This window comes from Melanostigma gelatinosum (assembly GCF_949748355.1).
Source record: "Melanostigma gelatinosum genome assembly, chromosome: 4".
Classification (NCBI taxonomy): Eukaryota; Metazoa; Chordata; class Actinopteri; order Perciformes; family Zoarcidae; genus Melanostigma; species Melanostigma gelatinosum.
Window position 1 is genome coordinate 23,766,088 of NC_136637.1, and position 16,456 is coordinate 23,782,543.

Consider the following 16,456-nt stretch of genomic DNA (forward strand, 5'->3'; position numbering starts at 1 on the left):
TTTGACTTTATTGTGGTAATAAAGTGGTGCAGGAAAATACGTGACCAAGAATTCCCCATAGTCATACACTAGATATGGATAACAATCCAAAGGGACATGAAGTACATATCATTATAGATTCAGCGTAGGAATAAGATGTGATGCAGGGTGGGCCTGAACAATGGTTGCAGCTGTAACAATAACTGATGGAGATAACCAATTGTACACGGCCCCAGTTCATTAGATTTGAATTAAATGTAATAGATACACAATAAATCAACTTTGGATGGGATCCTACATCTGGAAAGCTTCAGCGCTGTGAGATTAGATCATCCTTTGTGTGTGGAAGTATCCGTCCAGCTGCATTTGAGGGCACTGACGCCTCTATCACGTGCAGAGGTATTACACACCTGACCACCAAAAAAGGTATCATTAAAGCATTGCGTTAATATTTTGTACCGTATATATATCCATCGCCACCAATGTGTCTCAAAGTGCTGAATGTGAGACCAAAGTGATGAAAACATCTTCAGACTTTTGGGGTTATTCATTGTCTTCAGTGGGTTGCAATCACATCGAGGCACTTGGGTGGTAGTGGCGTGTGTGTGTGTGTGTGTGTGTGTGTGTGTGTGTGTGTGTGTGTGTGTGTGTGTGTGTGTGTGTTTGATGGTGTGTGGGTGGATGTGTGTGTGTGTGTGTGTGTGGGTGGTGGTGGGAGGGGAGTATGGTTTTATGGGATTAAGTGATCAAATTTCAGTTGCAAAACTTGGAGTGTTGTTGACATGTCAGAGTAGGTGTGGTAAAGGAGGGAGGGCATTTATCAAGTGTGCACTATATTAGAGAACAGAGCAACTACAAGCAGCACTGGACAAAAGGTTCTCATGCCAGCACATCCTGTAGAAGACTGAATGTGAGCAGGTACGTCTTTCTGCGCGCTTTTGAAACAACCTCAACCCTCGTGTCATTCTTGGTGCTTTTGTAATCCTGATTTTGTAAACATGTTGCTCTGTGTTCCAAGTGATGAGTTTAAGAAGAGATAACTGCAGAGAGGAAAATCCAGCCATAATTTATCACAAGCTCACTTGTTTTTTGTAAAACGTCGCTCGAGATAAAAACAGCTGCACACAGCTGGAAACCAGAAGAGGATTTGAACATTTTTAATGAGGGTGGTCAACGACATAACCTTTCACAAGAGCTCAGAGGAATTTGTGATAGAAAATATTATATCAACAGCCAAAATGTGCTTGGCAAGGAGGGTGGGAATCTGTTCTTCTTTTTTGTTTTTGTTAATCTCTGCTCTGTGATTTAATCTGTTTGTGTCTTTGCAGCGGTCCACACAACAGCAGCCACAGCCATGAAGTCCCAAGCTCTTTTCTTTCTTCTGATCCTCTCATGCATGCACCTGAGTCTTGCACAAGGTAAGTGGAACAAATCAGATTTGATTCACAACAGGACTATGAAATTATAATAGTAAATTTGATTAGTTTGCAAAATATAACTGTGCTTTAAAAAATAAATAAAAGCTCAATACTGTGCAGGTGACTGTTTTAGCATTTACACTGTCATTTAAAATGTAATTATATGGACCTAGCTCTGTGTATGACTGTGGAGAATATGCAGAGTCTCACTTTGTCCACATTTGGTTGAATTGTGGCTGCAGCTGTATTTCATAATCCACATTCCTTTAGATTCTTTCTAAATCCTCTCTTTCAACGATGTGAATTATTCTGCTCACAACCTTTTTTTAATAAACATTTCCACCTCAGCAAATACAGAACAACTGGACAATTATAGATTGTGGACATTGGAGTAAAACTGGCAGTTTCTTCATTGATGAATCTGAATTGAATTTGCCATTCCTCATTCTTCTACTTTTCAACATTCCTATTGCTGATTTATACATTGTAGGTGATCATTGCAGCTCATGGCTGACTTTTCAGTCGCTTCATTACAGCTAAACATTTGAAGCATTACAAATTGAGGGAAAGTGCACGGTATGAAAAACTAAATTCTTGAACCTAAGTTCCTAAAAATCTCTGGCACTTGCAGATGGGGTGAAGGGAAATTCAGAGATGCTGTTGGTTTAGCCCCAGATATTTGCTTTTTGTGTTTTTCTTTGGTACAAAAAATAATTTGATGAACAATTGAATCAGTGATTTGTGAAAGCCATGATTATGTTTGCTGCGTTAATATTGAATTAATAGTTCACAAATTACAAATATTTGAAAAAACCTGAATAAATAGCGCACCCTTTGGCACTTTTTATTTATATAATAAAACAAACGTATGTGTAAATAACCGCAAGTTACAATTGAGCTATATTGTTTCCTTCATGGACCAGAGTGTACAAATTGAGTGATTGCTTCATTTGAGTGTCATCGAGGCAGTTTATCTCTAACCCTCTGTAACTTCACTCTCCAGGCTCGTATGGCAACTGCTGCCTCGGCTATCTTACAGGGATGACAGGAAAAGTCAAGAGAAACATCGAAAGTTACAGGATTCAGAAAACAGATGGCGATTGCAACATCAGTGCTGTTGTGTGAGTAACAAGTTGTATGTCCTTCATTGTTGGCACTTAGCGAGCATTCTGATACATTGTTGAAACTTCCCACGACAATAAGTTGGCAAAACTAATGGACAAAGAAACAACCTGCTACTGAGCATATGATCCTTCCAAGCTCAGAGCAGAACTTTTAAATAATTGTCTCTGAATGCTAATAAAACCTGTTGAGTAAGCTTGATGATCTTAAATAATAATACTAATGTGTGCAGGTTTCTGATCAAGAAGAAGCCAAAACATAAAAAACAGTGGACTCGCTGCACCAATCCGGATGACATTTGGGTCCAGGAGCTGATGCTGTCTGTGAATATGAGAAACCAGAATTTGGTAAAAAAGTTACACAACACACTCACAATGATAAACTTGAATTTCCTGCAGAGAAACAAAATGAATGCGAGAGTGTAAATCTTCACGATAAAACTTTTGTCTCCGTAGGCCACTTAAAGGAGAGAAACAAGAACGGAATGGACGAGAGGAAAGCAGATGTTTCACCTCCGATTTCAGGCATCACATATCACCCTTATCCACATGGATTGTGTTTCAGTAGGTATTTCCTGTGCTGACAGAGAATGTAAATCTGCACGGTTCGCTATAACACGAACATAAAAATACCCTCAATGTTATTTCCATACAGCAAAATTCACTTATATGAGCCACCGCTATTTCTCTGTGATATGTAGCGCCTACTAGGAATGAGCCACTGTTTAGCAGCTTCGGAATGTATTTGCAGAGTGTGTTTGTGCGCATTTGTTTTAGGGTGTGTGATGTATATGTAAAAAAAGCTTTTTTGTACGACAGATCTCCATATTTTTGTATTAGCATTACAATACTATTTTGTGTCCTTCTGTGTCAAATAAAGAGGCAATACAAACCAGACTCTAGGTTTCTATATTAGTTTATGATGAATCAGGAAACACCAAGATGTTTTACATCAGTTCTGACCTGATTTGGTGATGCAATGGTTGATTTTGGGGGATAAAAATGCACCATTCCTCCCTGATGAGATCTTAACTGGATATCCATGAAAGCAGGCACAGATTTGATCCAGTAATCTCTCAGAGTCTGCATTTGGCATCAGCTTCAACCAATAATAAACTACATGAGCCACCCGCTCACACTATAAAACTTGGCTCACAGGACAGTTGGCCTTAAAAGCTGTTTTTCATTGGCTTGATGATAACGATGGTGAAGCATTGACACTGGAGTTAAAGATCTACCATGTCTGTTAAGATTCTCAGCCATGCAGATTGGAAGAAGAAGTCCAGTCTGTATTTAAACAATGCTCAGGCTCCGATGTGTACATTGAAACAGGTTTTGTGTTGTCATTTCATCTCGTTTATACTGGTTGTGAAGTGATCCCTTCATAATGAGCTTCAATCCAATTGAGCTACAGTCGTCATTTAGTGCAAAAATGTATTTCAAAGTTTATACAAAGTTAAGCTTCCGTTGGACCACTGTTGCTTCCAAGTTGCTATCAATAACAGTGCACACAGCACACTAATAGATGGCAGCTTCATTATGTTTTTTTTGGGCATATTGGGAATAAATACTGTATTTCTATCCTGGAATGTCACCTGGCCAGGTTGATGGAATAGATTTGTTTCGGCAAATTTACCATGAGAGCACAAAATAAACTAAACACGAGAAAGACACAAGGTTACGTAAAAAGTTAGGACACAGTTGACGTTGAGTAAGTAATTGTATTCACAAAAAGCAGCTGACACACAGTAAACCTGGATTTGTTTGGGGTCCCTGCGCAGGTGCCCATATTCCCAGTTGGTAATCTAGAAGTTGAAGGATATTTGGTTTGTGGTCAAGTCTTGTAAATGTTTCCCTACTCAGCCGAGACCACGCTCATTTGCCAGTATAGATAGATAGATCGACTTTATTTCAGACTCGGGGTCCATACAGGCAGATACATAAAAAGACAGACACAAACAATAAAAGTACATCGGCCTAGCAATGCCTTACAAAGAGACAGCTGTACCAATGTCGCCACAGCTGGGACTGGTAGCGTGTGGTGCTAAACCTTATGTTGGTTAAAACAAGTATGATCCCATTTACAGAGTCATTCAGTCGACAGATGAATTTGTACATGAGATTTCTTAAAACTGTTTGGAAAGTGTTGACTCGTGCAGCCACAAACGTTTCACGAGCACTACTGGGCACTAAATTAGAAAAAAAAATTACTTAACATAAAAGACTCACAAATAGTACTTTACCACTGTAAACCACAAAGTCCCCGGGGAAAATCCAGCTGGGGGGCCTTTGCTGCAGTTCACCACTTTTCCCTCCTTCTATGCTTCCTGTTTATTTCTCGACTATAAGCAAAACACGCATGAACACTTAAGCTGTGTCAGTATGTTCCATTCATAGTTCTGTTTTTGCAGTTAGTATACAACAAAATCAACATACTTTATCCTCTTGTGCCAAAAGGAAATCACATGCGCCAAAACACATCTGTCAAACTGCAGCTTTGATTCTGCCAATTAAACATCAACAAACGGCAACAATGTTCTCACAAATATGTTGTTTTCTGAGGTATTGTTGGAGCTGTTACTTTCAACGTCCTCCAGCTGTCCTCCAGTTGCTTTTCTGCATTGTATTGTGAGACAAGCATTTCTTCCGATGATTAGTCCGAAAGGCAATCTGCCATGTTCGCGTATTACCCAACATTCGTGTACAATCACAATCTGGGACTGCATTTAGAAAATCTGACCTCTCAAACATTGATCAGACCCGATTCTGTTTAATTTCATACATGCTTTTTCTTTAATAGCCGAAAAAAATGACTCAATTATATTTGATGTGGGGGTTGCACACACTCCCTCCAGTTTGTGATTGTAAATGTAAGTGGAAGTTTATTTGTCTAGCAGACTGAAATCCTGCAGATATTATGTCATCTCTCAGTTCTGCTACATTCATCCTAATGTACGGTTGAGCTACATCTTTCAGCGCGAGAGCAATCGAGTAATCTCTCACAGTGGGCACGGTCCAGAACAAGAAACCAGACCGAGCCAGAGAAAACAAAAAGCCGGTGTAGACGGTTGTCTTTGTTTTTCACTCCATGAAGCATTAACAAAGCACTAATCACTTACCAGGGTGTCACAGTTGACCCTCTTTTGGAGTCAGATTTCAAATAGTTGATGTGGACTGAAGTGGAGTGCCGCCCTGAAGCTGTTTCGTTCTTTCTCACCTCTGGCTCAGTTCGTAAAAGTTTTTATACGATTCCTTGCTACATGAGAGACGTGTTATAACTCGCTCCCATTGTACCCTAATTAAAGAGATTCACGTTTTATTGCCTGTCTCTTGAACATTACAGTGTATTTTAACACCCACAGTTGTTTATTGCAAACACTATAAAGCTAGACTGGTCACGCATTGATAAATGTACATAAAAGGACCACACTTAGTGGTTCAGCAACTACGGACTAAAATCGAGATATTGATTTTACACTCTAGTTTTGGGTAAGAGTGAAACTCTTTGCAGCAAAATTCAGCCACTGGTGCTCAGGTTCAAGGAGGTAAGTAAGGTAAACCGCTAACTATCCTACAGGGTGGATATAATGATATCACATGTACTTTATTGTAGTTCATTTCAAGAGACCTCCACTCCCTTTTTATATTTCCTGTTGCACTCTGCCGTAGTTGAAAAGGAAATAGTCCATGTCAGGCAAAGTGGTTGCTCTTTCGCAACCATCTCAAATGTGCTTTTATACAATGGATTTGTCATTCATCCAGAGCTCAAGACAGGTCTTTCACTGCCAAATGCAATCATAAACAAACACAGACTTGTTTTTCGGGTTGACATCTCGGCTCCCCATGATAATCCCAGAGGGTTAGGAAAGGTACACAAAGAACGAACATAGATTATATGAACATGAAAGAAAAGATGCTAAACTTATTTTCACTCATAACTTTTAATTTTAGTCATTTGTTCCTGGATCAAACACAGTATTGTATGAAATCATGATACGAGATAGTTTCTAAAATCTTTTGTGGCATTTATGAGTTGTTAAGAGACAATAACCTGATTAAATAATCATCATTCCCCAATAATTTAAACTTCTGAGTGACGTTAAAAAAGAAAAAAAAAGAAAAATCAGGAATATCATTTTCTGATTTGGTATAGGCTTTTTATTTTTGTACGAAGCTAAAGGCAAGCTTCTCTCGATGTTTAATAATAAAGCTGATAGACATGTCATTCTTTGATCACGTCAAAGTGAATGATTTACTCTGGTTTAAAACAACTTACTCTTCTCGATGCATCAGTTCAGCCCATGCAACAGGAGCTGCAGAAAGATACTGTTGGTTGTTTAACTTTCACTCTGTCATAAAGAACATTATTCACAGTTGCATGATAACAGTGATTTTCACACGAGTCATATTGAGCAAGAGCAGGCTTTCTAGATAAACAGCAAGTCAAGACTCATTATTGGCACTCAAAGGGGCCTTGATAATGTGTACTCCTGCCAGCACAATGTGTACACAAAGCTGTGGGAAAAGGCTTCGGGCTGCAGGGTCAACACTTCAATGTGACGCTTATCATAGTGTCAATCACTAATCAGAATTAATGTGCAGAAATGGCGCTAAATTGCGAGGTGACAGTAGGCAAGGAGTGATGCCTGCTCCCTTCGAGGGAAATTCACAACTTGGAAAATACAGCTTAATAACTCTCTAGAGTTCACAAATGCATCATATTTCACCATCAGCACTTTACAGAAAGTGCTTGAGATGGCTCTAAAATCAGTTCCCGCAAACTGGCTCAAAGGTCAATGTTTCTTTAAACTTCAGGGCTTATAAGGAAGCCTGAAACGTTCAAGATCTCAGTGGAAATCTCTCTGTAAATAGATGAAACCCTGGCTGGAGGCCTTACTCGTTGCTGTAATTGTCAATACAGAGTAAAATGAAGTTCAGGCAGTGCTCATGAAGCATTTAGAAAAGTATTCCCTTAAAAGCATAAGCAAACATTAGCACACTACTTAATATCGATGTTAATAATAATATTAAAATCGCGCCAAACGTAAAACAATCTGTGTGGTCCAGACTTTTTGTGACAATCATGAAAATATGACAAGTGTTTACAAGCATTTTTTATAAATATCTTTATAAATTAAGGCGTTTTAGGCATCTAAACATTTAGGTTTTCTAACTGTTTTTACATTTTGTCTTTTGTTCCGGCCTCAGGTCGTCCTAATTGTGTTTTTTTGCCTGATGTAAGCTTTTCCCAGGACATTACTCCAGAGTCTCAGGTTTAATTTCTGTTGCCCAAGCATGTTCACACTCTTTGTTATTGGGATTACCTGTAGCCTTGGATTAGTTCAGTAGATTGAAAGATGCTGATGGCCATACAGTGATTGATGAATGTCGTGCGTCAGTAAGCTTTTGTTGGTGAGGTAATGATCAGAACACAAAGAGAGGCACCCTAGTAGTCCATCAGCTATAATTGACTTACACTGTGGGGCAGAAGAATCCTCCGGCTCAGACCTCAACCTCCATTTGTTTGCCATTTCAGTCCAGCATTGCACAACTGAGAAAAGTATTTCTCAACATGCAACCAAACGCCTCGCAAATTCAGGGAGCATGAATTGGACACATGTGTTTGTGATAAAGTGCCACACCTAAAGGAAGTCCAGTTCAGTTAATTCTCTTTACAGTACAACACAAACAGCCGTGGGGTCGTGTTTGTCCACAGGCGCTACAGTCCACTTCTTGGGACTCCCGTACTCATCAGGGTACAGCGCTGAATAACCCACTGCCTCCACTGTCCTCCTCTTCTGGACCCTATGGAGAAGGATCCGGTAGGTCCCCGTCAAGGGGCTCCTAGAGTCCAAGCAGGGATTGTTTTGGAAATGGACTGCCGTAATACCCAGATCTGACAGCAACGCCTTCACCTCCTGCTCCTCCACACACAGAGCCTGGTTGGTCTGGGCAAAGTGTGCCGGGGACAGGGGCAACAAGACATAAGGACGAGGGTACTCAATCCCAATCAGCCAAGCACTGTTTGTAATCTGTGTGAGAGACGAGCGAGCAACAGGCACAGGTCGCAGCATGCCCTTAATCACCAGCTGGCATGGATTGGGCACATAAGATGGGATACTGTAGGCCCCCTGAAGGATGCAGCGCTTCAACCTCCCGAGTTTGTCCCCATAAAAGGGCATAGTGCCCGTCACCATGAAGTACAAAAGAATACCTAAGGCCCAGGTGTCTGAATAGCATCCGACGTAGCCTTTATCCAGAAACAGTTCGGGTGCAGCGTATGGTGGTGAGCCGCAGAAGTTGGTGAGGAGATCGTCGGGGCCTTTCTCTGTGCTGAAGCCAAAATCTCCGACCTTGATGCAGAAGCTGGTGGTGTAGAAGATGTTCTCCGCCTTTACATCTCTGTGGACAATGTTGTTGTCATGCTGAAATATTACCAAAACAAAAGGGAAAAATCTCAGTAAGGGTTCCGTTTTGACATTTTAAATGGATTGTTAGGGATATAAAGTGTCATCAATGTATGAAAAACAATAATAACTTAAATGCTCCTTCAATGTTATTTCTTGTAATGTTGCACTTTTGTTAACTACACTATATTTATCTGACAGTTATAGTTCAAAATATTTTTTAAATGAATATTGAAAATAAAAAAATATGAACATAACATATCTGAAACTTGGCCCCAACTATCGCTCCCCAAACTTCTCCCATGGTTTCACCGAAATGATCAAAGAGGTAAAATTATCCAATATTTCACAATGAAAGCAAAAAGACAATTATCAGTCTATAACACTGCCATGTCACTCACTGGGGCCATTTTTCTGCATCATGAGGACATTTACTTTTGATCATTCAAGTACAATTTGCTGAAAATACTTTAGATTTTAACATTGTATTTTCAAACTGTTCTACAAACTGTTCTAGTACTTTTATAGAGTATCTGTGTACTTTTTCTAACAGCGACTATCATTAACACTACTGAATCTTAGATGGTTATGTTTTTTGTTAAGCTATAAAAGTCCACTCTTATGGGGCATTAAGGGGCTTAAGATGCTGATCACAACATCCCTAGTTTAAGACTGACAGAGAAACATTTGTTGCATGTAATCTCCCTTCATTTCCTGTCAGCTCTTTACAGGCCACTATGAAAATAAAGGCAGAAATAGCCTCCAAAAATATCCAAATAAGCATATATGCATGCCAATAAACTTCAGATAAATATGGTGAAAACATAACAGATTGAGCCTTTAAAACAATTTGACAAACTCAACTCTAATTCAGGTTGGAATGACTCAATCATATGAATCATGAAGACCCAGGGATCTGATGCACGGACTGAGCACAGCGCTGTGCAGTAGATGGGGACGACTGTAGGACCGACATTGAAGCTCACCATGTGTTTAACAGCAGAGAGGACTTGTGCAAAGACCAGCTTGGCTTCCAGGTCGTTAAGCTTCCCCCTGGTGGTGATTCGGGAGAACAGGTCTCCACTGCTGCCGTACTCCATCACCAGATAGAGCTTCCTGCTGGTCTCCATCACCTCGTACAGCCGCACTATGTTGGGGTGGCACAGCTTCTCCATGCAGCTGATCTCTGAGGAAGTCATCGGCTGGCTCCTCTCGTCCATACGCAGCTTATCCATGATTTTAATAGCAACTCTCTCTGAGACAGAAGAGGGGGGGGGATTAGATGTTAGTGAAGGAATTAGAGAGGGTCTAACAAGGTCACAGCTCAACATAAGAACGGACAGTTCTTAAGACATCGAAGGCCATGGGACATGCACATGAGGTATATTTGGTTTTAAGGAAAAATGTGGCTAAGAATCATGAGCCCAGCAACTGCTAAACCTGCACACACACACGCACACACAAAAGAGTGGTTTTCATGAAGGCATTTCGACAGAAAATAAATGCACTGCAGGGGTCGGGGAAGATCTGGGCTTCAACATGGCTGCCCACAGGAATGGAGGGAATGTGCTTCCTGCCGGATATGATATTCATAATCTTTAGATTCAAACAGCAATCAACCAGCAACCAGCAACTCAAAATAAAATTGTAAATGTTCTTGAATCAGAAAAAGGTAAAAATGTTGTTCTCCATCTTTTTTTTAATTCTACGAATTTCCTTCATATGTGTTTACTGTTGTGTTTTGCATGCATTTCAATCACAACTGCTGTCAGTCTTTGGGAGCTTAGAATTCTTTCCACAGATAGAGTCACAGCCAGGGCTCCGTAGCTTTGTGCTTTCAAACAATGTGTGTGTTAAAGTTGAGGAGTCATAAGAAAACTGCTTGTTATGTGTTAAACTAAAAACATAAAACAACTTATGATTCCTGACCTTTCGTCAAGGCCTGGATGCCCAACCTGACCGTGGAGAAATTGCCCTGCCCGATCTCTCCGCGCAGCTCGTAGAAGCCGACTCTTCGACCGAGCATCAGGTCGTTGACGATCCTCTGGTCGTGGGCCATGTCGTAGACGACCCTCTCAAACGGCGACTGCCTCATCCTCTCTGCTTCAGTCAGCTGCGGGATGGCACATGTGGCAGGCGAGGCCGGCGACGTCTTGGCTATCCTTTCCACCACTCGAGCCTCGTCTTTGGATTTTTTGCTCCCTTTCTTCTTTCGCCATAGGTGTGCTTTGATGGCTTGAAAAGAAATTTAAAAAACAAACTATTTGAAAGCCATGAAGATATTTGGGTTGCTCTGCAGATGACTGTAAAAATACGTCAGCGCCACCGTGTGAAATGAGCATGTGGAGCTTGTTCCACAAAACAATATTAATACAAGGATAAAAGTACTTTTTATTCAGTAATGTGTACGGCGGAAACAGCCGGGGACACTCTTAAGTTGTTTTTGTGCTGGACCTACAGGTCAATGTGGGGCGGTTACATGTGTAGAACATTGGTAATGAGATTGACCTCCACGTTACCTTATGAGCTAAAACGTCTGGCCTCTTTCACAACAATCCTAACCTGGTTTAACATTATTTTATAAGTTGAAGTTAATTTGCAAATATTCATATTTTCTTTTGTTTTAACCTTTTGTTGCCGACATACAGTTTATAAATTAAATCTATTTCTCAGGATACAAGGAGAGCTCTTCTTTTGACGTTTTATTATAAGACTCTTTACACCTTTCTGGTGTCGCTTTGTGACTTGTATTTGATCAGTTTTGGAAGTCCAGACGATGCTGCTGACATCATCAATTTCAACACGTTTGCATTCATTTTTTTTTAATGATGGACAAAAGCAGGATGTGTCAACCTTTCCTGTTTTTTTCTGTTCTGGGAACACAAGTTCATATTCTTTCCACACAGTTCTCAAGTCTCAGCACATTTATTTTAAAAACTGGCCATAGCATTCATATTTTCCCCAAACGGAAGAATATTTGACGTAAATTCTTACGTAAAGCTTGTATCCTGTTTCTTTTGTTTTTACAGGAAACAGTTGATTAAGGTTCAGCACTACACAAAGAGCAACGAGCAACAGGGTTAGATGTCAGATTGTTCCTCTGTCGAGGCTTGAGCTCTGCAGATATACATATAACGTCTTCAAACGACAACACTTTTGAAGAACTGAGTTAAATGAAGTTAGATGCAATGGTTAATAACACTGATAACTGACATTAAACTTCTCTTAATCTCCTTCTGGTCATTGTGGGCTAAATTTAGTTCCCGGTAGGCTATAAGTGGCCACGATTACGATCTTCTTTTAGACAGCAGATTTTGGGACAATACAGCATTAGTGGGTCTCGTCAAGTTGAAATGGATAAAATAAGTCGATACTCGATTATTTCAAACTTAACTTTTTTTCTCTTTTATTTTGCTACACTTTTTTGTACTGTACTCTGCACATGTTACTGTCTGCACTTTAACATGAAGCACTTTGAATTTACATGCAGTGAATTATGCTGAACATGTCAATCATACTGCCAAACAATTTAGGGCTAAACATAGATGTATATTTAGACGTCACACAGCCATTTGGTTGTTAAAATAGGCTAAACATAATAAGGAACCTTTGGAAAAGGGAATACAAGTAAGTGTTTGAAGACTTTTTGTCATTTAAAAGAAAAATCTTTTATGAATGCCTTTCAGATTAGATAGAAGCCATGAACAGGAAGTACTTTTGGGTTATGAAGAATACGGTTGGCTGGTGTTTAGCTGTTGTAGCAGACTATTGGTAAACCATAAATTATTGATATTAGTTTGTATTATCTAAAAAGCAATAAAGTCCTCAATTTCAAATGTTAAGTCATTAATTGAGGTTTTAAGCATCCATACTGATGAATTAAAGTAGTTAAGAGACAAATATTTTGTTATTCTGGAAGACAAACTACAAGCAAAGGCTTTATTCATGACTTTGTACCCAAAAGTTATTATTTTCAATAGCCAATAACTGATCTATAAAGCATGAATGAACTATATATATTCATCATTATTGAAGCCATGAATTATACACTATAAACCCTTTATGAGTGTTTCATTAGAAAGTGGTACCCACATTTCAAACAATACAATACTTTCTGCAAACGTTTCTTCAAATCTGACAGAAATATTAGAATAAAGCAGATCAATTTACCTGGGAGCTGCGGCTCCTTCATGTCCGTCCCTCAGGCTCACCTGACTCTCACTGAACACGTGAATCGAGCCTCAGAGGACTAAATCACTCGTCACAATCCTATTACCACAGTGCATTAGTGTACCGCTCATTAGGTTATTATCTGACATAGACAAACGATGGAAATGCTGCATACACACTTTTAAAGATAACTAATTCCTGTTGGCTATCAGACAATCTTGCACCTACAGTAAATTTGTTGCAAGTCTGTATACATACATACATAAGTTTGGCATGGACTCAAAACAATATATAACATCCTACATTGTGTGTGAATTTAATTGCTGAAACATTAATGTTACACATATTAGCAGGAGGCTAATGTTAACAGCTAAGCTAAGGAAAAACATGACTTAAAGAGGTCATTATTATAGCACAATATGATGGTAATAAAAGATGCGGTTCAATATGTGTTTACGCTTGTTTACATAGTGGAGCATTTAGCTTTGACATTTCCCTCAGGAGTTGGTAGAGACCAAAACAGAGGAAAAAAGGCTGAGCAGAGAAACTACTCCAAAAGAAAGCTGCTCTTGCTACATGTAGCATGTTTGCTTAAAGTCTGCCATGTTAACATCACTGGGTGTAAAATAGCTGAGTTATGTTCACAGCTTGTTTCTGCTGCCACCAAGTGGGAAAAAAAGCATTAACAGAGAAAAGGTTCGTGTTATCCAAGTCAATTCCTTACTGGTTGAAGTAAGAGGATAATATTCCTCATCTATTTTATTGCTTTCAAAATAATAATAATAATAAAAAAAATTAAAAAAACGTGATTCACAAGCATCAACATCTTGACATAGCCTCACCGTGCAGGGAAGGATTGACGTTTACTTCTAGCCAATAGCCAGAGCTTGGTTCACATTCTGACCAATCACCGACGAAGATTGGTTGGCGGGAGAGGAAAGGGCGGGGCGTCAGAGTGACTAGCTGACGAATCAGCGCAGGCCCCTCACCGAAAGGCCGGAAGCACATGCTGGCGCGCTGCTGCTGCTGATGTTGTTGTCATCTTGGACATGTTGCCAGAAATCGGTAGTAATTTGTCTGTTTTTTGAAGTATAGCTATCGGTTTAAAGACGGAGAATGGCAGCAACAGTGGCTCCAGCCGTCACCCCGACGGAGCCCGACCCGGACCGGTGTGGGAGTGAGGAGGAGAGCCGCGGGGCCGAGGCAGAGGAGGACAGCACCCAGCAGCAGACGGGCCCCGCGGCCGCCGCAGTGAGCCACGGTAGACTGTCCAAACTCCCGCTGGCTCGCATCAAGGCGCTCATGAAGACCGACCCAGACGTGTCACTCGCCAGCCAGGAGTCTGTGTTCATCATCGCTAAAGCCACGGTAACAGAAACGCGAAGGAAGTGTGACAGCAACTCTGACTGCTTTACGTTACTCCCTGTGCTATCACAGCGCGAGAGTCGACAGCTAGTCACTAACTGTCTTTATCACAATGCAATATGATTATTATCTGTAATATATCAGTGTGTTAAGTGAAGTTTATAGTAAACTCCACCAGCTAAATTGGGGCCTAAACCTGCAACCATTGAAGTACTTTCACCTGTTACACTCATCAGGAGAGTTGTCCTCTAATGTCATTTAATGTTTAATGCCATGTTTATAATGTAAAGAGCTAACGTTATATAACGGAAAAAGGTACCATATGAGAGCTTGCAAAAAACCTAAATGAAAAAAATATGAATATTTATTTGAAGTACTTTCTCTGCTAGGTGCAAGCAGCGCGTGGGAGTTAATCATTCCTACCTTTACAAATTTCTGACTAAAAAGTGAATGAATATTATATATCAAGGTAAACCAGGTGACACAGCATGTCCTATACTTGACAGAAAAAATTAATTAAAGTCAGGAATGTGAAATGCATTGTGCACAATTTTGTCCCATTTCCTTTGGCTTCAGGTTGAAATCGATACTGATATCAAAAATCATATGAGTTATTCCTACTAGGTTCTGAATTTGATTTAGTTTCAAATGACAAAATATTCATGCATTTCCTTCTTCCAGGAGCTGTTTGTCGAGATGATTGCCAAAGATTCCCTGGTCTACGCCCAGCAAGGAAAGAGAAAAACTTTGCAAAGAAAGGACTTGGGTAAGAAGTTCTGAATGCGGTTTGCAAATACAGTCATTGGTTAAAGCAGGATTCAGTGTTATTGATGTTTTGCTGACGGGCTCAGACCAGAGCACAACAATTTAGATTGTGTGAAAATATAAATTATTACTCATTTAAGTTGACATTGTGCTGATTTTTGGAGAGGAAAGTAGATCATCAACATGTTCACTTGGCTGTTGACAAACCTTGATTTAAATGCAAAGATGTTTAGAAACCTGAAAGCTCTTTAAAGTTCTGACTTTTGTCTCCCATTTCCCTTCTTTACCTCTACAGACAATGCAATAGAGGCCATTGATGAATTTGCATTTCTTGAAGGTAAGCCTCACCAGGACTTAACATTTTTAGAGCCTTTTTTATGCCTCATCTACCGGTAGTTAAATTAATCTTACATGTGTAAAATAAGAATACATAACATACAGCATGTTCATGCAAATGTGTGCACGAAGACTGTAGACATTGACATGTTCCTATATTGAATGCATGTACCAGTACAGTTTTGTTCTAATTCTTTTATCTCTGTAGGCACACTAGATTAAATGCTGCTCCAAATGACGAGAACATTGAATATCTGCATAACCATCCAAGAAACTTTCCGTCACAGCGACACAATCTGTTGTGAACATCTTTCTGCTACTTTTCTAAGTCGAAGTCTGAAAATGGATATTTATAAATGCTTTTCTACAATGTCCCATTAAGATATTTCATACTTTACTTTCAAGACATCAGTGGGAAAATGTACATTTGTTTTCTGTAAATATTTGTGAAATACTATTTGTGAAGTACAATGGAATAAATGTAAGTTTTAAACAAACAGTGTCTGTCAGAATCAATCTTCATAAATTTCATATCCAAATTTGCAAAATAAAAAATTATTCATAAAATACAATGTTCTACAGATTGGTAATTTTTTGTGAATGTCATTTAGCTGCATTTCCCTCTAGGGCTCCCTGTCCTTTTCCATTGATATTTTTGTTGATGTAACGACTAAAATTACCCTAAAATTAAATACTCTGGGAGCCAAATTAACTAAAAAAATATATAAATCTGATTAGAAGACATAAATCATGTAGACTGAGATGGTCTTCCTCAGGAAAGACAAAGATGTTTCTAGATGAGAAGCAAAACTCAAACCATTGTTCTAAATGACTACATTGTACAGCTTCCTTCTGTCTTCCTGTACAGTACAGCTCAGTGAGACCATTTTCAACG

At 39.6% G+C, this 16,456-nt stretch overlaps 3 protein-coding genes across 4 annotated transcripts; 2 read left to right on the plus strand and 1 right to left on the minus strand.

Annotated features, from left to right (window-relative positions):
- Nucleotides 1-791: 791 nt before the first annotated feature.
- On the plus strand, nt 792-3,415 carry ccl25b (chemokine (C-C motif) ligand 25b). Of its 2 annotated transcripts, none has more exons than XM_079267810.1 (5): nt 792-897; nt 1,308-1,397; nt 2,401-2,518; nt 2,752-2,866; nt 2,975-3,415. In XM_079267810.1, the coding sequence occupies exons 2-5, from the start codon at nt 1,334-1,336 to the stop codon at nt 2,981-2,983; spliced, it is 306 nt and encodes a 101-aa protein (XP_079123936.1). In that variant the 5' UTR covers nt 792-897; nt 1,308-1,333; the 3' UTR covers nt 2,984-3,415. The 2 variants fall into 2 exon arrangements, with proteins under 2 accessions (XP_079123936.1, XP_079123937.1); XM_079267811.1 differs by having other exon boundaries at nt 836-889.
- A 4,775-nt stretch (nt 3,416-8,190) lies between these two features.
- LOC306776537 (serine/threonine-protein kinase NIM1) lies at nt 8,191-11,164 on the minus strand (the record flags this gene model as incomplete). The annotated part of the gene is made up of 3 exons (XM_079267249.1): nt 8,191-8,943; nt 9,912-10,180; nt 10,855-11,164. Coding segments are annotated over 3 exons (1,332 nt in total), but the record flags the coding sequence as incomplete, so codon positions are not given.
- Nucleotides 11,165-14,100: 2,936 nt separating this feature from the next.
- Nucleotides 14,101-16,036, plus strand: pole4 (polymerase (DNA-directed), epsilon 4, accessory subunit). Its single transcript, XM_079267077.1, has 4 exons — nt 14,101-14,463; nt 15,142-15,226; nt 15,521-15,562; nt 15,770-16,036. The coding sequence occupies exons 1-4, from the start codon at nt 14,212-14,214 to the stop codon at nt 15,781-15,783; spliced, it is 393 nt and encodes a 130-aa protein (XP_079123203.1). The 5' UTR covers nt 14,101-14,211; the 3' UTR covers nt 15,784-16,036.
- Nucleotides 16,037-16,456: the final 420 nt, after the last annotated feature.

Coding starts and splice junctions, on each gene's coding strand:
- pole4 (XM_079267077.1), top strand. CDS start 14,212: ATGGCAGCAACAGTGGCTCCAGCCGTCACCCCGACGGAGCCCGACCCG. Junction 14,464..15,141: donor TCATCATCGCTAAAGCCACG/GTAACAGAAACG, acceptor TCCTTCTTCCAG/GAGCTGTTTGTCGAGATGAT. Junction 15,227..15,520: donor TTTGCAAAGAAAGGACTTGG/GTAAGAAGTTCT, acceptor TTACCTCTACAG/ACAATGCAATAGAGGCCATT.
- ccl25b (XM_079267810.1), top strand. CDS start 1,334: ATGAAGTCCCAAGCTCTTTTCTTTCTTCTGATCCTCTCATGCATGCAC. Junction 1,398..2,400: donor GCACCTGAGTCTTGCACAAG/GTAAGTGGAACA, acceptor TTCACTCTCCAG/GCTCGTATGGCAACTGCTGC. Junction 2,519..2,751: donor TGCAACATCAGTGCTGTTGT/GTGAGTAACAAG, acceptor TAATGTGTGCAG/GTTTCTGATCAAGAAGAAGC.